The 22,075-nt window shown below is 36.2% G+C and overlaps 1 protein-coding gene across 5 annotated transcripts in view; it reads right to left on the bottom strand.

The window, feature by feature from the left end:
• The window catches only part of CUL4B (cullin 4B), a 25,850-nt gene continuing 3,775 nt past the window's right edge, over positions 1–22,075 (bottom strand). Inside the window, exons 2-20 of one of the 5 annotated variants that reach the window (XM_074835224.1) lie at positions 21,945–22,060; positions 17,178–17,281; positions 16,186–16,255; positions 15,628–15,701; positions 14,425–14,587; positions 14,240–14,329; positions 13,874–13,956; positions 12,692–12,759; positions 11,428–11,546; positions 10,442–10,634; positions 9,326–9,430; positions 8,907–9,017; positions 8,064–8,149; positions 7,165–7,272; positions 6,794–6,907; positions 5,731–5,836; positions 5,476–5,648; positions 4,777–4,929; positions 1–3,581 (exon numbers count right to left, since the gene is read on the bottom strand). In XM_074835224.1, coding sequence (XP_074691325.1) covers positions 3,486–3,581; positions 4,777–4,929; positions 5,476–5,648; positions 5,731–5,836; positions 6,794–6,907; positions 7,165–7,272; positions 8,064–8,149; positions 8,907–9,017; positions 9,326–9,430; positions 10,442–10,634; positions 11,428–11,546; positions 12,692–12,759; positions 13,874–13,956; positions 14,240–14,329; positions 14,425–14,587; positions 15,628–15,701; positions 16,186–16,255; positions 17,178–17,281; positions 21,945–22,060 — 2,132 coding nt within the window. In that variant the 3' untranslated portion in view covers positions 1–3,485. The other 4 variants (XM_074835225.1, XM_074835228.1, XM_074835227.1 and 1 more) reach the window with 4 other exon arrangements.

Below are 22,075 nucleotides of genomic sequence, written 5' to 3' on the forward strand. Positions count from 1 at the left end.
TTTATCAACACAAAACTGTTTAATATTTATTAAATGACACAAAATACCTAGATAACAGACTCACTCTCTGAAAGGACATGTATTTACATTATTTACCAACTTAAGAAAGACTCTCTGTACCCATATCAGACTTATGAAACATAAAAAAGGTTTTGCTGCTTTTTGCATCGAAGGATGCAACGGTGATACATGCCCTGTTTGCAAGTCTGCATAAACTATAATTTTTTGATGCAGTGAAAAAGCACGATTTCATATTCTGGTAGCTGAGGGAAGAGGCTTCTGAAAAGTAACAGGGTTAGTTTTTTCCCCCCACTCCAGACATACTCTGAAGAACTGTTATACAAAAAGTATATTACATTTTTGAATGCTGCTGTACTCTTACAATTTTAGTGTAACATTTCAAAGAAAATATTCTTCCTACTATATGAAATCACTAAAAAAAGTGGTATTTGAACATTTCTTTAGATGCACTTTTTTTTAAAGAAAGCATTAGGGCAAATGATATGTCTAGGGAAAATGAAAGGCTGACCAAAAAAAAAAAAAAAAAAAGAAGAGCAGAGACCAAAATATGAAGAACAGCTAAAGCAACTTACTTAATTTGCTAGGGTTTGTTTTTTTTATTAACTATTTACTTTGGCACCTTTGTGTAAACTATAGAACAAAACAACGTTTACAACACATTTGCAATTACAGCATTTAAACAAATGGTCACTTTTTAAACCAGCCAAGACAAAAAAATAGTCCATTTATGGGTATAAAGATTAAAAAACCTAAAATATATATTTCTAAGAATAAACTGCAATTTCTTATGAACAAGGTGCTATAAACTGCATGCAAGAGTCAAGATTAAAAATGTGTGGCCAAACAGACAAGCTGTGTTATAGCCAGATGAGTTGTGGTCCAAGCCCACTTTAATTTTTTTCTTACAGAGATATATATGGCTCAATAGGCAGGCACATGATCCCAGCAAGAAGTTGCAGAGTTGTACGGCTGGACGATAAATCTTGGCTGCAGCTTTGTCATTACCCAGGAATGAGTGAGACCTTAGCAGAAGAGATGAACAAGTTCTTGGGGAAAACCCGTGAAGATAAAGGAAGGAAAAGCCTTCTCCCCTCCCCTCTCTCACCCCCTCTCTCGGCCTAGCCAGGGTTCTCAAAGTCCATTCTTTGGGTTGCTTTAACTGGATTGCCGCTTAGGGTCTGCCTCAGATTGTGGAAGTCTGATGAGATTTGAGGACATTTTCTATATAGTACTTTCTGCATTTAAGTTACTGAAACGGATGGGATAAGAATTAAAATAAACCTTCTGACCTTTCCGGTTAGTTTGACTGAATGCAACACACTTGTCTAATGAGGGAGGACTTTACCAGAATAAGTATTTTAAACATGTAGTGGTATTAGATTTATATGCTACAACAGACTGAATGGAACCAGTTCAATATGATATTCATCATCTCCTGTTAAGAGTTAAGTTTTATGCTCCTTCTCCAAAACACCTTTTTAAAAGGAATCTTTTATTGGCTAAAGATACAAAACACATACAAGAAAAAGGAACATTGAATGCAAAATACAGAAGGTTTTTTGCGGGGCATTTTTTCCTCCCCAGTGGATCTCTATTTAAACTAATACTTAAAGATTTGCAGGAGCAGTCTTCAAGTTTCTTACCAGATAACTCTGTTAGTATTTTTCTTACAGAGGCAAGGGTGGTCCTGGATGTCTACCAGTGGTTATGCTGCAATAGTGTCAAAGCATAAGGTAGATTTTCTGCAGATCACAAAGAGCTGTATGACAGTTAGTAGAGGGTGACAGCAAATAATTTAGTAGGAGAAAAAAACCCATCTGCTTCATCTATCAGCTGAGGACTGTTGCATATAAAAAGAGCTTGAGAGAAAACACAGCTGGAGAAGATACGGAATTAAACAGTAGATCAAAAAAGCAATAAGGATGGGATGTGTCAGATACAAAATACACACACATACTCACACTCTCCCTCTCTCACACATGCACACCCCTGAATGTGGGATCACAGTGATAAAAGTTATAGATCATAGAGAGCTAAGTTACACTGTCATTAAACAAAAGTAACGTCTTGCTTTCAAGAAATATCTGGTATTCCCCAGGACTATCAGTGCCTGAAAGAGAATGAGGTCTTTCATTGTGCTCTGCAACACAGCTGATTGTAGGTCTAAAGCCTGGCTGGGTAAGGAAGAACTGTTACATGGAGGAGTTACCTTTTCTGATGACACTTTTTTTTTCCCATATATTCCTGGCACATGCTGCTATAGCAATAAAAAAATGCATTTTGTTGAAACAAAGCTCTACATTCAAGTGACTTATTCTCCCATGTCTTATAAAGATGCAAAGAATGCTCTCTGGTCATCTAAGAAAATATATTTTAGATGCCTTGTAGCAATACTTAACTTTCTATATGAGAGGTAGGCTTCTGGGTTCTAGGAGGCCTGCCACATCTAGGGCTGAGTTCTTAAAGCTTTAAGTTAAAGCAATCCAAAGCAGGGCAGTCTTAGAAGAACTGCCCTGTCTAAACCTTGAGGTTAGTTCAAGTTTAGAATGTTGCAAAGCAAAACAAGTATTAAAATCCATTTGTAATTTTTGTTCTTACAGCTTTACCACAAGAACAGTGTGGCTTTTTCATAGATATCTGTAAATAGATTCTCTTTTCTAGAGTATTGCTGCCAAGAGGTGAAGGCCTCCTACCCATGACTAGTAAAAACTGTCACTTTTTCCATTATGGCTGTTTTATGCTTAAAATTCCCAAAGGTGAACACTAAGTCTTATAGGCAAGCCATATAAATCTAATCTGAACTTGTTTTGTTGTAGCAGTTATTTAAGAATGGTGTTTGTATATACAGTATATATGCCCACACTGCAAACTTTATACATCATTTTATATTGGTACCATTTTGTCTTAACTGTGACCAAGAATATTTCCCATTAGATCAGCAATAAGCATAGCTTGGCATATTCCCCATTTTCCCTCCCTCAAGGGAAAAATCCAAGTGTGGGCATCAACCAAACCAATGGTATGTTACTAACTGAAATGCATTCTGTACAGTAAATTAAAAGTTTGCATGCAGTTTAAGCATTTTAAAGGCTATTTTCTTATATTAATTAACCTTCTGTTTCCATTTAAAGGTGTGAAAGACATCTGTCATATCAAGGGACTCCTCTTCAGACCCAGAGACAAATGGAATCACAAAGACCAGGTACTTTCTTTCAGCTTTCTGCACATCTTACTAAATAACATGCAAAGAGTTCAACAGCATTCTTCTTAAAATGTAAATAGTACTCTTTAAATGGGCATGTTAACCACTGAAAGAAGTCCACTCTACTATACTTTTCCATTACACTGCTTTCATTCAATCATCGGTAGTATAAAAAGTCAATTAACGGGATCAACAGGCTAGTTTATCCACTGGCAACTGTGTATGACACCAAGTGTGCAGTAAAACAAAGGCCAACATATGTTTATGCAATATAGTTGTACTGATTTGGGTTTTCTTTATCTCTTTCCATGTAGTCCCTGTCAATTAAGGATTCTATTCTCTTCTTAAGGTCAGCAGGCTGTAAAATAAAGCAGATGTCAGCATTATTACTTTGCAGTTAATGTTTCTCAGTTCTTTCTTTCTACTTAAGTCAAATATCCATACTGCTTAAGATAGTCAAGGAAACAGCAATCACAGTTTAAAAAGAAAAAAATCCCTTAAAGCATCAAAGCTTCTAAAGTCTGCAATGTGTAATTGATTGAAGAGAAAGTTACAAATTAGCTTGTCACCTGCAGCTAAGCATAGACTTTTTACAGTAGGGGAAGATGCTGCTGTTTAAACTGAACTCTACTTTAAAGAACTGCAATTCATGCATTACACACGAGTGTGTTTCCATTTCTGACTTTTACCTGGTAAAAGACAGTACAAGTTTCATTTTATCTCAATGCCAGTGAGTTTTGCGACCGTTTGGGTGCCCTATGATTTTGTTGGGTGAAGGACTTTATAAAAATGCCTCATGATAAGGAGTGAGGAAAATAATTTAAATCATCTGGTAAAACCCCACAAAGCCCAATTACAGTTTATGCAATACTTACATTTCTGCAGGAACTTAACATGGTAACAGAACAGGATTACGTGGCAGTACCTTTTATTTTACACTTCCAGTGATAGAAAGCACTGTATATTTGAACTCAGATGTATCACTGTATTGGAAAATCCATTTCCATGTGTACACAATAAACTACTCATTTTATATGGCAACTGGTGGCTTCTTTAGCTTTGAGACATTCACCAATATCTAATTTTCGTTCCATATATATGTGCGTGTGCATGTATATATACACACATTAACCAATATAATCTGTCTGGAAAAAACATTGTTCATTCATTGGTTACTAATTTATTAAAAAGTATCAACCAAATTAAGAATTAAAACCAATTCTGCATTACGTATCTGAATAATTTTGCCCTCGTCCCCAGGAACCTTCAATGCAAGAACAGCAGCATACAAGGAGAGCTAGCTTCACAATTACTGCTAACAGACTCCGTGTCTGAAAGCTTTTGGTAATAGGTTTTATTAACTTACTAAAAGCCGGAGGTAATATTCAGATAAATTAATGCAATTGACACTTTAAAAATTCCTGAAAGTGAGTATTTGTCCCTCCTAATAGTGAAAAGATGTATGTTTTAGACAGAAGCACTGTTTAACTGAGGACAGGCCAAAGAATGTAAAAAGAAGTAATAACATTTTAGAAGAAAAATCAGTACTACACCTTTACTGGGAATTTAAGCTGGTTGTAGACCTCTGACACAAGCAGGTTATGACTCAGTGACTTGCGCATTTTCATGATTCGTACAATTGCAGCGTCAATCTGGTATTGCCGGTCCTGGAATACTCTCTCTGTAGTGCTTGCCTGCTCCTCTACCTGAAGGATCCATTTAGAAAAGTTTTAAAGAGAATACTAGAACTGTCAAAACAATTATTCTTTGTATCTCTAAGACAATCCTCGGTGTAAGACAGTAAAATGTCAAATACTTGACACAAATCCTTTACAAATATGAAGACCAATTGTCTATTAAAAAAACCACTTGTACAAGGAATTAAAATCTTTGCACAGATTTTCATTGGATGGCTGTGAGTGAAAATTCACTGTGAACTTGTTTCTATGTTCACAAACCATTCAGTAAAGTTCCAGGGAATGATCAAGGGCAAAAAGAACATTCACTAGCTGAAACTTCTCTTAAACAACCTTTTCGGAGACATCTAGCATCACTAGTGTCTAAGTTAGTATGGAAGCACACATTTGAATCAGCATAGTTAGGTATGTGGTATCATCCAAATGATACTTGTAACTTTTACGAAGATATCAGTATGTACCTTACACCCGAGAGGAAAAAACCATTGTAAATGGGCAGGCAACAAGATACTTAACCCAAGGATCTGAACCACAGAGCATAAAAAAAGAATATACCGTTTCTTTCATCTGAATTTGGTTGATCTTTATCCTGAAGAGCTTATGTCTGAAATCATCATTACATGTGAATTTATCACCGTCTTCCACATCTTTGCCTTTGGGGCTTTTAGTCAGTACTCTGGCTTTGCCACAAGCCAGAGATTGAAGTGTCCTTCTCAGCTCTCCATCCTCTAAAGCAGAAACAAGTTGTTTAGGGTTTTTTTTTTTAGTAAAAACACTTGGAAGTAGTTAGCAGATAGGTTCAATACCAACCTATCCCAGTGGCTTGCTTTATCTCCTCTAAACTGAACTCCTCTCCTTCATTAAACATGAGCAGCACCAGTGTCTGGAACAATGAGACCTGAAGTTCTTTTTTGCCCTGTTACAAAGGAAATTAATATACATCACTAGGCTGTTTTTTTGTTGTGTGTGGGTTTTTGTTGTGGTATTGTTTTTTTCTTGGGGGGTGGGGGTGGGGTGGGGGTGAGGTGCGTGGCGGGAGGGGGCGGTGTGGGCAGGGTGACGAACAAGTCACTCGTATGTGAATTATTTCATTTAAAGGATGTGATTGTTATTTCATTCATTTGGGAATATGAAAGAATAAAAGTTACTAGTCACCTTGGTTTACTATGAAATGCAGAATAAACTAGAGGCCAGAAGGTTAGACTATCATATCCAGTGACAAAACTCACTCAAGATACGCATCAACTTACTCAAGACAAATCTCAAAGCACTGAGTGCTTAAAATTACAATTTGGAAGACCTTTAACTAAAAGTGTAACACAAACATTAGTTTAAGAAACACAGTATTAGGAACTATAGGATCTCTGAAATAACCAAGTTTGGTAGTACTTATTTTACCGTTAACATTTTTCTGAAAAATAGTACTGAAAGTCCTTTAAAACAGTTGTGTTCTTGTACAATCCAAAGCTTTTCTTTATTTCAGTGTGAAAAGCTTACTGTAAAGATATTTCATGCTGTCAGATGAAGGAAGGTCATCTATGAAACACAGCCCCCTTTTTCTTTCTCCCCAGTATAAAAATTAGTGCCATTTTTAATATGGAACTAAACCCACTGGATATTTTCCCCAAGCAGTAACCAATAACTTTTTTTTCCCCACCAATACAGAAATCAGATGCATCTTCTTAGACCCGAATACATCTGTATCTGAAACTATCAACTCCAGAAATGATAGCAAGAGGTCAAAAACTAGAAGTAATTGCAAAAACAGTGCTAAGTTTTCCACCACAACACAAAAAAGCTTCTCCATATATCCCTAAGGTGCAGCCCAGACTTGGAATCAGCAAAACAGGAATAAGAGAAACAATACACTTACCTCTTTAAATTCTGCTTTTAGTACACAGTGTCCTAGTGTTGACTGCCACTGAAGTTTCCTACCACTGTGTTTTCCTAAATAAAAGGTCTTGAAAATCTCCTGCAGTTTTACCATCTAAAAAAAGAAAAAACCCAACACACTAAAACACAATTGCTACTTTAAAAGCAGCCTTCCCTCCCCCACAATCAAATAAGCCTTAAATAAAGGCTTAGAAAGATGAAGGGAACTGCAAGAAAACAAACTTGATTTAAAAAAGACAGTTCTGCATTTCTTCCTAGAGATTATATGCATATTCAAAACCAAGCTGCAGTTGGTATCAAGATGCATTACTGATAGGCTGATACTTGGTATAATATGTCTGTATTTGTTACCTCTGGGGGCAAATGGACCTCCATAGGCACGTAGGTTGGCCAATAACCCATAGTCAGAATATTCACTGTTAGTTCAATGTTGCCAGGTACATTCTGATTTTGCATATACTGCAGAAAGAAACAAAGTAAACTGAAATAAAGCAATGTTTATTAAACATCTTTCAGCTAGCACTGAAAAGTTAGTTAGAACAGGCATTACAAGAGCCCAGAAGACAAGTGACCTTAAGACATCTTTGCTATATAAACTGTGAGTTACACACAAGAAAATTAGGATAAGAAAAAGCACTTTTCTGAAGTTCTAAAGGCACTTCCATACAGGAAGAAAACAGCAAAAGTAGTGTTTTATCAGGCTAATGGGAAGATGCACCTAATTATGTGAGAATGAAGGAAAGAATAGTAAAATTTGCTTGTAATCAAAACATTATAGAACCACCAGAACTAATGGGCAAAAACTTACAAGCCAGTGGTGTTAAAATGTTTTACAAGTTTACAATTCTTCTTCTATTACTGTGGGTGGGTTGTTGTTTTTTTTTTTTTTAAAAAAACTTCTTGTTTGAGGTTTTTTGCTTTGTTGTTCAGGAAAGCCATTAATAAACTCAGTAAAATTTTCAAAAACACAGACAGCAGAATTAAGAAATAGATTCTAACTGATTTTCAGTAGACTGTTTTCCCAATTAGGCTTTCGTCCACTCCTTCTGAGAGCAATCATCTACAAAGTCATTTTCTCTGTAGTGAAAGAACAGTACAGACAACTGAAATAATTCAAAAGGAATTTAACTCAATTACAATAGAAATGTTCAGAAATGAAGACATTCTGCACCCTCTCGTTAGGCTTTCTGAGAATAACTAATTCAAAAGGCAAGTAAATGAATGAACCATGGCAGGCTTTCCTGCAGTACCTGTTTAAATTGTATCATTATGTCTTTTGAAAGCTCCATATCTTTAAACATTCCTTCAAGTTTGCTGGTGAAAGCAGCTCCACATTCTATAAAAGAGAAAATGTAAATCTTAAAAATGAATCTTGTTTATTTTCACCACCATGGAGTAATTATTCTAAATGTCAGAATGCAGTCTGAAGCAAGATGACCTATTTCAGCATATGTTCTCACATAAAGACCTGGATTCTAATTAAGATATAGAATAAGGTTATAAACGAGGGGGAAAACATTTTAATGTGGCAGCTTTTCTGCAACCCAATTGTTTTTCCATGTGGACATTGACTGTTCATCCTAGGACTCCACTGGCAACCTGTCACTCAGACAACAATTCTAATCCCTACCAGGTGCCTGCCAAACTGTCTCTTGATGGCAGAAAAACATCAGGTTCTAAAAATCTTACTCTTGCTACCACAAGACACTATCCCACGAAACTATGAAGACCAGAGTAGAAGACTGCTAGCTGGCAGGTGCACGTTTTAGACCTTATACAGAGCGGATAACAAGCAGAAGTCATCCTCAAGCTCTCTGAGCAAGAGATTTATTCAGCAGGGAACCTCAACTCTATCCCACAGACCAAGATACACTGTGCACTTTAAGCTCCTGTGTTCTGGCTACTGCTGCTGCAATTACAAAACTAAAAGCAAATGAGTCTCCTCCTCAAAACCCACCAGTCATTCCAAGAATTGCACACGAGGTTCTTGCCCTCATGTAAAGGGGAAATACAAACAGCACTTCTGGGAAGGCCCGTTAAAATTACTATTTTTAAAATAAACCATGCTGATAGATAGATACATAGATATTTACCATGTTTCAGTTTGGAAAGCATAGATTTTTCAGCATCTACTGATGCACTCTTCCCAACTAATAGTCTCTTTGCTAGATCTTTTTTATAAAAGGCCTCAAAGACATCTTTTCCTGTGAGAGATGAGATTTGACAGTGATCACAAATCATTGCATGTTTTAAACATACATTACCTACAAGAGGCCCACATTCAAAGCTCAGTAAATCTAACAAGGGCCTTCACATTAAGATTTCCACAGATTTTGAGTCAGGTCTTGCTACTGGCATTTTAACACACAAACCAGTTAAACAGCACTACACCAGCAAACTGCATCTATGAGAATGAACACTTGAAAATGCAGACAGACTGCAGAAATTATTTCAAAGTACCTTTATGTTACTGATCAAACAACTGTATCCCCACAAAAACCCCAATACTTACCATATATGAATCTAAATATGATCATAATTTTATCCAGCATTTTTTCAAGTTCTTCATCAGTAGCTTCTTTGTTGCCTGCACGAAGCTTTGAATCTACGTATTTAGCTAAAAGTGCATTGAGGAATAGAAAGTTTAGCATATGCTTAGTATCACAATGCAATAATGATTTATTTTTTTAAAAAAAAATTTAAATTGAAAAAATCTAATATGGTGAAATGCTTTGGAAATGTAAAGGATCTTGAAATCACCTTCAAATCAGTTTCATCACAGCTAGCTTAATATATTTTCATAGACACTACAAAGTTATAAAAACATTACAGTCTAATCTTTTTTGAGATAAGCAATTGCTGCATTTTAACTTTATTAGCATACATAATGTTAAAAAAGATTTTGCTTATGTAAAAAATCCTGGTCTATATTATGATCTCAAAGTACAAAGTCACTATTGCTGTAGATGGACATGGCTATAACAAAGACAAGAAAAATATGTAAACTGGTTATTTAAATGTGTTGACTATATTGCGGAATTGCTCTAGCAGATTACTGTTTGTTTTAATTTCAAATGGTTTGGTAAGCCATTACAGTTAGTGAATTAATTTTAAAAAAGGCAGGCAGAAAGCTCTACTCCACAAGCCTAACAGCACAACAGATTGCAAAACAGGTATTATTCAGTGCATGGAGAAATGATTAAGTTATTCAAAAGTGCAGAGAGCCAGGCTTGTAATGCACAAATCTGTAAACAACGTTCTTTGCAAACTACAGAGGTTGTGTTCCTGTAACACGAGAGGTACAATGCATCCTCATGTTTCTTCACTTTTGTATATTAAAACACAGCTAGATATGCAGAGCCCCTAATAGCTCTGTGCACATGTGTTGGTGGCACAGTTATGTAAGCTTCTGAAAAAGTAAAATTATTAGCAGTATTCTCACATCTGGACACCAGTCAATTGCTGGAATGCCCAAGTTCTAATGTTCTCACTTTTCTAATTCCCAGTTTGACAATGCATAATGTCTTAATGCACAATTCCATCATATCCCATCTGTAAGCTGCATCAGCAACTCCCTCTTGTCCCCCCCACTCAAACTCTCACGCAGGAAGAAACTGAAGAAAAATACCTATGAGTTCAGCTGGCTTATTTGGTCTTTTGTTAATGAATGTTTCAAAGGCTTCTTTCATAGCATTTACAAACTTCTCATTCTTGAGAAAGCAAACATCAATAATATGGTCAACTTTGTCTTTAAAATCAAGTAGTTCTTGGACCATGGTTTTGTCTTTTTCTGGATTAATTACTATGGTGCTACCAAACGCCTGCAAAATAAAAAATATCTTTCAATTAGCCTAAATAATGAATTTAAATGACAAGACTTCTAAAAGCCTAAGTTATCTTTGTAATGTCTTGTTTCTGGTATTCATATTAGTTCCACTAATACAATAGAAGTAATAGCATTATGAAGTATTCACTATATAATCATTCTTAGATCTTTTATGTTGATTCAAAACCAACCTGTGAACAAGTGAACAGATTCAGAACTTTTGTCTGAAGAAATAAACTTAAACATGACAAAATTAACACATCCTTTTTAAACATCTTTATCCTCGGGTTTTACACCAGTAAAGCTCCCACTAAACTCATTTTTATTTAACAGTACTCCTATACTGTTACAAAGTGTTCCTTCACAACAACCATACTTTCCGTGACAACATTTTCACTAAGTAATAAGATGAAACATCTTAAGTGATATTCAACTGTTTTCTGAACTTCAAGTGGTTGGTAATTTTAAGCTGTCACCATTCTGCTATTACCAAAATGTCTATTGGAGAAATACAGTTGTCCTCCACAACTATAAGCAAGATAAAAACTCCGTGTTTATTTGGAGTTCAACAATTCAACTGAATGTTCAGTATTTTCTTTGATAGGGCTAGAACAGTCACTGTACTTTTCCTAGCACAGTTTCAAAAGCTGCCTATTAAATATGTTGATAAGAAAGTAGTTTTTAATTCTTAGAAAGAATGCAATAGTTTATAGAGATTACTCAAATATCCATATATAAACTCCAGCAACACAATAGTGGTATCTGCTCCAGAGGTCTAGGAACAGTACCTTTATGTACTCAATCCAGTGCTGCAGGAGAACCTGTACTCCACCTCTCACACGACTGAACAATTGATATAGAAGAGACAGGTCTTGAATTCGGTTTTCATCAAGAAGGTGGTTTAAACCTGCAAATGAGAGAGTTTAAATAGAAATTAAAACCAGAGTAACCCAAAGAAAGCACACCATGCTGTTACAGTAAGGGACCTCTTCAAAACTAGTATTTTTTTTATCAAGCAATTGTTTTGGGGGTTTGTTTTGGGGTGGGGTTTTTTTTTTAAGCTAACTAATTTAACAGAGAAACACAAAATGGCTACCTGAACTGACTCAAACCTTAAAAACCTTGTTATTGCACTGGATATCTTAGGCTACACGTACTTTACACAACATACTTATCATAACACTTTCGCTTGCTTCTGCTTTACTATTCCCTAAACATTGGAAAAGTTTATGCTCTACTGATCTGTAGGAAAGGTTCCTTGGCAAGACAGAGCTCTGAGTCTCAATTCTGGCTGTAAAATAAATTTTACAGATGTTTGAAGGCAAGCAGCTTCAAGAAATATCTTCACCTTTTACTTCCTAACTTTTTGGCAGAGAAGGTCTGATGCTCCACAGCTATGCTCTAAGAAAGTAGATGGGTAAATATTGCAAACTTGATACTCCTCTCAATAAAGAGTCTGTTACAGATGTGCAGGAAGATGCTAACATACCTGTTTCATCCAGAATCTGGCTAATAAGGACGTGGTAATTTTCTTTTATTATTCAACTCTTGTTGCGCCCATATCTATTTCCAGACTATCGCTCAGAACAACAGAGGGTCACGACTCCACAGACACTATTGTATTACTGAGGCAACATACTTCATTGCTCAAATTTTATTAAATTTTTAAAACAAGCTGCTTTTTGTGAGCAGCAAGTAATCAACGTTTCCCCTTTGTTGTACAGCCATAATTCGAAGGCTACTCCTTTACCTCGGAGTCTTCAAAAAGCTATTTAACACACTGAACTCAAGAGTCCCTACTGTAGCTTTCCTTTTGCTTTGCTGTGTATCTGAAGACAGCATTGCATCTCCTTACCTCTCACAAGGAGAATGGTACTTGCCCTCTTGCAAAATGGTCAGTGGTATTTCATGAACCGAGTAGCAAAGGGCCTTAAAGGATGATGTAGCTTGTGTCCTGCCCCAGCACCTGAATCTGTCACTTTCTTTTTCAGCACAGGAATTGAAAGCCCCAAAGCAGTAATTAGAAACATTTCTATAAAGAAGAAAGATTACCTTTCTGAAGAATGGCTGTTAAATGTTCACCTAGAAGTTGCTTTTCTACAGTAGCAATTAGTGGCTTCCTATAGAAAAAACGTTTAGAATTACTTTTCCTTTTTCCATTATTGACAGTTTTAAATCCAATCCTTTTTTTGAGATTATGTTAACTACACTTGTCATTGGGAGTGCTCTAATTATCTGTGGCCAAGGACCTAAAATGATTATACACATATTTATCCTTTTTCCTCCCCAGTAAGCAATCTTTTTTTCTGTTTGCTGACTGAAGATTTAATTCACACAATAAGTCTGTTGTACATGACCTCTAGGCAGCTGGACAATGATTCATCAGTGAAGAAATTGGGCAAAAGTTTGTCAAAGAATATACCTTCTCCTGTTTTGTGGGAGGAAATTCATGTCTTGGGAGACAAACCAAGGAGACCTCATGAGTCAAGAGGTATTAAAACAAAACAGGGAGCTGGCCACTAATAATGGTGCAGAAGAAGGAAGCCACTAAACAAGGTAAATGTTTTTAACAGCTGAAGGAGGAAGGAAATTAAAATGTATGATGGTAGCAATGGAACACCTTTCTCTCAGAGATATTCTCTGTACCTACTCTTTAAGAAATTGCTACCACTTACTCGAAGAGTTTTGTTGTATTAGTGACCTACATTTTCTCTCAGACATGACAGCTGTGGCTTTATGTTAGGAGAACATTTCTCCTGTCCTATCAGTCATGACCTCCACTTGACTGTATTTGAGGAAGTCCTGCCTCTAAGTAGAAAAGATTGAAGAGTGACATTAGTCAATAATTTCCCAGACTCCATAAAGAATATGCAAATATTTTTATATAAATATTCAGAGCCTTTAGCTTGAGAATTCTCTATCCTGGGTCCTATCTTTTTCAGGCGGGACAACAGCTGATTAATTGCATTTCAGCAAGAAAGAGACATTTGGACTGGTGGTGGCAGCCTATTTTTCTCCAACCAAATGCCCAACAATGTTCATGTCAGAGCTAGTGGCTTAGAAGAAAAGGATATTAGCTGTGTGAGCCAAGACAGTGCTTCACTGTAAACAAGGAATTGTGGGAGTAGAAGCATTTGATGGTCAGTCAATAACTGAAATAAACTGTAGCTATTAGAAGGCCCTCAACAGAAGAGCCAAACAGCTAACCATACCAAGCAAAGAGATTGCACTTACTGTGTGCTCTGATCCAAATAAGTGATTATCCTGTCTGCTTCTTCTTCCAAGCGCTTGTTGACATGGTGAAGATATTCTGGAACCTGAAAATGCCAGAGTAGTTTTGTATGTATTTAAAAAAATCAAGAGGGGAAAAAAAAAAAATAGACAGTACTGGTCTGACAGCAGGAGCACCTCCAGTTTTAAGCAGAAATTATTAGCACTGTGACTGAAGGCAACTGCATGTGAATTTCCTTTTTCAGAGTACTAAAAAACATAAAGGTCATGTTATTACCCTGTGCGCTGCCTAAGGCAGCGGAATAATTCTGCTCCCTGAGAAATGTTTCGTCCTTAGGCATAACAAATATTGTTAAACATTCAAAATACCTCTCGTTCCTGCATAAGCCTCTGTCCCTCTGCTGCATACAGGCGGTTAGTCTCTTCCAAGAATCTATGTTCGAAAGAGTCTTGATAAATCTAGGGAAGCAAAATGACAGCAACCCAGGGTCAAGCTTACTGAGCACTAAAGAATCTGAGCTGTTCACTGGTTTAAAGGTGAAAAGCTTACTCACCTGCAAGTCAGAAAGCATGCTTAGAAGGCTTCGCAGTAAACTCCTATCAATAGCCTCACCATTTCTTTCCCTCTCAATTAGCAGAAGAATGCCATCAATAGTTTTGTTCTGAACCTTCTGATCACTGATTATATGAGTTCTGAACAATTCTAGCCCCATATCCCTAAAAAGAAAATAAAGACTGTTCAATAAATTCCATAAGAACCAACCCCAAATATTCTCTATTAATAGAATTTGATCTAGATCAAATGGAGAGGTCAATAAATACTAGCATTCTTCAAGTTCCTCATTCCTCTGCCCCAAAATCGCTTCAGATGAACAAACACATAAACACTAAAATAAACCATGACAAAGCATAAGCTGCAGATTTTAAAGACCAAAGCACGTATTTTTTCCTAAATAACCACCTAACTTTTGCAGCATCTTTATTTTTCACTTGGCTGGCAGGATGATGGAAACCGAATGAACAGCAAGCCTTCACGAGAAAAGGATAATGTCACCCTGGGTCCCAATTCCATGGTTAAGCTGTTGGACAATATTCTTTTTTCTTTATCACTTTCTAATCTCCAATTCTTAGGCAGAGCTTAGAAGAACTCCATGCTGTGAAAGACAAGGATCTCTGCTTTGGGCATCCAAGTTAAAACCTCCCATGAATGTGTAACTGTGGGTATGGGCACTTGCAGGAAAAGCCAGGCCCTCCTTCCACCACTCCTTCAATCTCTGGCAAAGTAACTGAGGTAGTGTCAAAGGCACCGTAGGGCATTTGCTAATTATTGCAATATTGGGAGGGGGAGAGGGCATGAAGGTTGAAGTCCAAAAGAGAGTAACTTGCTTTTATTTTAGGTAACTTTTTCCTTCAAAAGTACCTACAGAACTTTGAATACTATGCACGCTAAAGCCAATAACTGGGCAACTCAAACCCTCACACTTCATTTGTTGAACAGGCTCTTTCCTTTAACTGTGCAAACTGGAGGTTGGTATCTACTTAGCTGAAATTTGCTATCACAGCTAATTCTAGAAGAATACTGTAATTCATGGAAAATAAATTAAAAGTGAAAGCTCCCTTTGCAACAAGCATGTATGCATTCACCATCTCATTTACTGGTCACTATAAAGTTTATATTAAAAAACCTCCTGAAAATCAGCAAGATATATGCAGTAATTTAAATGTACCTCCCATAATGTTATTCTTTGTGCCCTTACCAAATAGATGGCAGCATTGAATTCTGAAGTACGTAAGTTCGATCCAAGAACAAAAAGATACTTCTAATCATAATCTGTTATGAGAAGGAATAAAAAAGCCACAGTCATTTTACTCTTGAAATTGAAGAGCAACACAAATTATGCTCAACAACAAAAAAAATCCCACTGACAGGTTTCAGGCAGCGCTTCCTTAGACAGCACTGATTTGTTTAAAATATTCCGCCAATCTCAGCGAGATGATCAATGCGACATTTAGCATTTTTCTGTATAAAAGAATAGCTCCTTTTATAACAGGTATAAAAGGAGAAAGGTTTGCATAGAAACAAGTTAGGAGTTGGGGGTGTGTGTGCCCAAGATCAGACCAATGTGTCAAGAAACACACTACAGACAAGTATTTTCAAGGCTCAATTTCTAACAAACTACAGTTGTATTTCATGAAGAAGCCTTATATAAATTTAAGACAACATTTCAGAAGCATACTATGTTTGCAAAGGAACAGTTAAGCAAAACATAGGCTGACTAGGCAACTGGTTTTCTTTAAAAAGATAAAAAACTTACCATTTGTCTGCAGTGATCTTGCCAACATTTGTCTATTTTCTTTAGAAAAAGGACACTATCCAATGAATCCATGAAGAAATCATTAAGAAAATTATGATTAATAGGTAGTGTTAGCAATTAAATGAACCAACATAATTATTGTTTTGAAGACACTTAAGAGAGCACAACAAACTCACCTACTCCGAAAAAGAACCAGTTAACTTCTTGCAACATGTTTATTTCTAATGAGGGTCCTTGTGTTAATAATGAGAAATCACAATGTTTTGAACAGTTTAAAAAAAAAGGATCTAAATACTTTTGAATGTTTTGTCTAGTCCCCCATCCCTGGGGAATGGTACCCCCATACCTTAAAAAGCAAAGATCCACAATACACTTAAGAGCCCACGACTACACAGATTATTATAATTTCAGCTCATGTTAAGAGGTGACCTTAAGAGATATATTTCGTCCTTGAAATTTAACTTGTATTTAGCTCATTATATAGTTCTGGTACTAATTAATATCCACTTAATAGGATCTTGATCTGATGCAACTCAAAACTTTTGAAAATAAAACATTCTGATCCTCAGAACCACTAATATTGTATACTGCCAGACCACTAGCACTTTTCAAAAAGAAAACAAGAAGTACTTGTTGGAAGACTTTTCTGTTTACCTGAGCATGACAAGTTCAGCATATAAAAAAGCCTGAAGCGATACAGCCAATATAGCCTTTTTAAGCTTTGCTGTAGGTCTAATACGAACTTTTGTAAAATGTCAAAGTGTTTCATAAATACCAATGAAACTTTCTCACAGACTTTTCACATGGTTATAGACGTAAAGGAACTAGTAGTGTTCTCTGAGGTCCCACAAAAAATGAAAACAGACCAAATTATGCAAAAACTAGGAATTCAGATTACCATGGCCTAGTGTCATGAACTAGTCAAAGAAATCCATCACCACATACTGGCAGGTAAAAACGTTTTGGATCGTCAACAGCTAAAAAAAGGATATTCTCTGAATTGGTGAATTTGTGCTTTAATGTGGTCTTCACAGATCTGTCTCAATTGTTTGTACAAGTTTGCAGAAATCTTGTAGGAGCAGAGATTTTCAACAGCCTGAAGTAAAGAGAAACAGATACTAAGAAATCTGTTTATATTCTTATATGCGGTTTTACAAGGAAAGGGGAAAAAACCCCAGAACAACCATGGAATTCTGCTTCTCACTCAATCTACCAGCTTTTAATTGTAACATAGTTAACAGCTGCATGCAAGACACCAGAGAAAGACATGGCACTATATATGGCACTATAATGGTAATAAGAGACAAGGGAAGGCCATGCCCTGAACAGCTTACAGTTTATTAATTTCAGTTGGAGTACCAATATCTCATAAGGAACTTCAGGACTTGCATCTCTAAGAACAAGGATATTAGTTTAATATGTTCCAGCAGCTTGCTGGGTTTCATACTTCAAAGCAGACACTTAAGGTCTTAATTTTATTAACTGCTGTGCTTTGCTAGTGTTATTTCCTTTTGCACTCCTTTCCTTGATTAAGCTTCTCTCATACACAAAAGTACATATATATGCATATTTTATCTCTCTCTTCATCCATCAACCCCTTGCCTGAATAAGTTTAGTTATAATCCTGAACAATTTTTAGTAGTATGACTACATTCCAGATGTTTACAGTGTCAAATCTCAGATTTCTAGACCATAATCAATTATTAGAAGAACTGCTGCTGGGATTCACAGCAAGAAGCGAAAATAAGTTTCATGGGGACATGTCCTGGAGACTGATCAAGCAAGCAAGCATTCCTAAGTCCAGACTTTTCCAAAATTTATACCAGTTGCCAGATTTGGAACACAACTGAGCAACTTCAACTTTTTGTTGATTGGTGAAAGACAAAAATATATCATTGCTCTGTAAAACATCTGTAGAAACTAAAGAGGAGAGGTATATATGATTTTCAACTAATGCCACTTGATTATATTTATTTTCTTAATGGAAAATACATCAGTTGCCAGTACAACCAACTCATAGGAAAAAAAGGACTGGAAGATCAAGTTTGTTCCCCAGCAACTGCAGGCAACCATGCAGGGACAGTGCAGTTCAGAAGTACACAGAGCAGATCTATGCCATTACACTGAAGTCCCCCAGAATATTTGCCAGCAGTTCAAACAGAAGCCACCAGCAAACAGTAAGCAGCCACCACTAAAAGCACAGCAACAATCAAAACAGCTAAACAAGGAGTTCCTCAGTTTATCCCAGGATATCAACAGTAACCATTCTCAGTATCAACAGTAAACAACTCTCTAGATCAAGTACACTACAGCTAATACTGGCTCTAGGACATAGAGCAGTTAAAAGCAATCAAAAAAAACCTCCACAAAAAACCAAAACCCCACAACAAAACCAACCCACACATCAATAACAACAAAAGAAAAAAACCTGCATAAGCTTACTGTCAGAAACAAACAGGTATAGCAAGAGAGTCAGTGTGCCAGTTAAGACTAAAACAGGTCTGAGTGATACTAGGAAAGCCAGAATTATCACTGAAGTGCACATATCTTAATATTTGGAAATAGCAACAAATTCAACTCTCGGCCTTAACAACTTGAGAAACCCCAAGCAAATACAATGATGTGATAGGAAAACATACTGTACAGTTCACTGTTCAGAAGAGGTTATGGACACTGCTCAACTCTATTCTGCTATTGTACCCACAGGGTCAGGCTCTAAATGAAAAAGCAGCAAAACACAAAATAGCCGCTACTTTAATTTCAGAACAAAAAGAGGATGGAAAACACTATGCTTGAAGAGTCTGATTAGACCTTCAGCAAGTGCAATAAATGGGTTTCTTCTTTTCCCCCCACTTACTTTGGAGAAGCCAACTGAGAGATGGATGTTTTGGATAGAACTTGCTAGTTACCTGCACAACCAGAGTTAGTCTCACTGCTACCTAACCAGCCTAGGACACCAGCAGCCATTTTGCTGTACTTCTGGTCAGTTCATCCATCTCAACTACCGATGTTTTCATAACTGCTGTCTATCAAAACATGTACTATTTAACCATGCTGATCCAAATCCTTAAAAGAATTAGCCTCTGCACTGTAGACGGACAAATGCATACCATTAACTCTTAGTGAAGTAAGTTAACATGTAGTGTTCATATAAAGCTGTGCTTTTGCATTTAAGAAATTCCAAAGTGTTAAACACGTCTGCTAGTATTGAGTGTTTGACCGTCAAGTGCAAAACTTCTGCAGCTTCATTGATAACATCCATAGAAATGTTTTAATTTTGTGAATTCTGCTCAATTGGCCTGTTTTTTTTTTTTAAGGAGATTAAACTTTCTAAGCACATGAATACAAAACCTTTTACTAAGATTTGCTCTGTGGAGCATACCACTGCTACTGCAATATTATGCTTTGCAAATTTAATTACTGGTGTTACACAACAATAATTGTAATGTATCAAAAATTCCCAACAACTTTAGGGGCTCTAGTTCACAAAATTATTTTGTTTTGAATTAATGGGATAAAGCTTTCTGATCAGGGAATCTGTGCCCTGAAGATGGTCAGAACATCCAAAAGCGAAGCATCATATTTCCTTTGTGTAACATACGTTCTTTTGTTTTCTCAGGTTTTTTTTGTCTGTTTGGTTGGGTTTTTTTGATTGCAGCATCCACACCTGGGATTGCGTGCTGAGAAAAAGTAGGAAAAAACCTGAACAGCTCTGATGAGAGAAAATCAGAACTTTCCAGAATCACTTAACTCTGATTGATTAAAAAAAATTGAACTAGGGATCTGCTACCAAAGATCTAGATATGTATTTCCTGGTACTAATCCAAGGAAAATTATTCTACCAAAGCAGCTTTCAATTCTGTAGCACTTCAGCTACTCAAAGATGTGTATCTTTTCTCTTGTTGGGGAGGAACAAAGCAAGTACGAAGCCAGTGTGCCACAAAGAAATAAAGCCTCAAATTATTTTCTCAGTGGGATTTTCCAATACAGACAAGAGTTAAGCTAAACTCAAGAAGTTTAACTCCATTAATAAAAAGAAGCATCTTATTTTGAGGTGTGCAGCAGAACTTTTGCAGACTCTTTTGCAATTCCCCTCTATGCTTGGATAATGGTGTCTGCCAAGGCATATTTGGCATGAGATCCATTTACCAAGCAGCTGTTCAGAAATGACATTAGTTTAGTTAGCATTTAAAAACACTAGTGATTCCTATTACTATTTTTAAATCAAGAGATTTATTTTTAGATTTATAAAAAAAGAAAAATTTCATACTTGATTGCACTCTATTTCATTGAAAAGTATCTAAGAGTGTTAAAATTGAGATTTACCAAAAAAAGGATATTTTTAGTTTTCTGAGCATAAGCAACATTAAATTAAGCCTGTGGTAAAAGTGAGTAGAAATTTAAGTGATAACTGTGAAGCAGAAGCAAGGTTTTAAATAGAACTTTGTGTTTTTAAACAATTTTGGATATCCTTCAAGTATTTAATTAACAGTTATTTGCTGTTATGCAGTTTAAAGTAATTTACAGCACAAGCAAACAGTGGGTTGCAATTTGTTTCACCAAGTTTTGCAAAAGTAACAATACTATTGCTACTTTAACAATACTATGTTTTATCCTGACAAACTGTAAAAAAGCTATTTTTAGAGTAATTGAACGTTATAAAAGATTATAATGAGCTTAAAACCACACTGGACTAAGGAATTTGGCCCATGAGGTTCTTGGTTCTACAAGGAATGGCGATTTACCCTTCCCTAAATCTGTCCCCAAACCTTGTGCAAACAAGATCTTTCTTCCCAACTTTTCACAGAAATCAGTCATATCCAAATGCAACTCTCATTGAAAAGGGGAGGGCAGGGGAAGAAGACACTAGATAGAGATGGAGAGAAGGCTATATACACACAGAGAAACAAACCAAACAACTAACCAGGTAATAAAGGCTTTAAAAGTAGAGTAAAAAGTATAAGTGCTTCTTAATACCTAGCTAAAGCAGTGCTGTTGCTAGGCCACTACAACCGCAAGTACCACAATGTTAGCAGGGAAAAGGTGAGGAGGAGAAGTCTCCCTAACACATTCAGCTGAGAAAGCAGAAGTGGAGCTTATACAAAAAAGTTCAGAAATGCAGTTCAAGTCTGACCACTTCCTAAAACATTTAGGGCAAAACAATCAGAGCTGTTGCTGGGAATGTTTTGATTCTCAGAAAAGACAAAATGTTGAATGATAAAAAATTACAATCAAACCAAAATAATACACTTAATGAAGAAAAATAGTATTCTATTTACTTTTAAGAAGTCAAATTAAAATTTTCAGTTTTTAAATGATTTACGATTCTCAATCATGAACAGATACTGTCTTCAGAAAAAGGATAATATTTTAATATAAATGTTCTTTTCTTTTACCTGAACACCACTGTTTTAGGATTTCATATTTCTCCTTTAGCAGCTACACACCATAAACCCCAAAACAGTAAAGGGAACACAGCTCCTTGCTTTATTTAATTCTTGTCAAGTGTTGCAAGGGAAACCATACCTTGGATTATGTTGTGGCAAGTTAAAAAATTTCCCAGTTCAATCTTCAGTCTTGTGAAATTTTGGCTGATGATTTTAAAATTTAAGAAACTATTCGATGAAAAGTTTTTCAATGACAAAAGCAGCTATCAAACAAAATGTCATATTCTTAGCACTGTATCAAAAGTGTTTTAAGCAAAAACTCCAACAACAAAACAAAAAGCCCTACCCATCGCTTTTACTTATAGCACTTACCTGATAGAGCTCCTCTAAATTGTACTTAATTGAAGTACTGTTCTGGATAGCTTCTACAGCTTCTTTCAGTTTTTGCCAGGTTTCATCTGTGTAGTTTTCAGGCAATTTGGGTTTATCTTTAAAAGAAATTA

This window comes from Strix aluco, chromosome 10 (assembly GCF_031877795.1).
Source record: "Strix aluco isolate bStrAlu1 chromosome 10, bStrAlu1.hap1, whole genome shotgun sequence".
Lineage (NCBI taxonomy): Eukaryota > Metazoa > Chordata > Aves > Strigiformes > Strigidae > Strix > Strix aluco.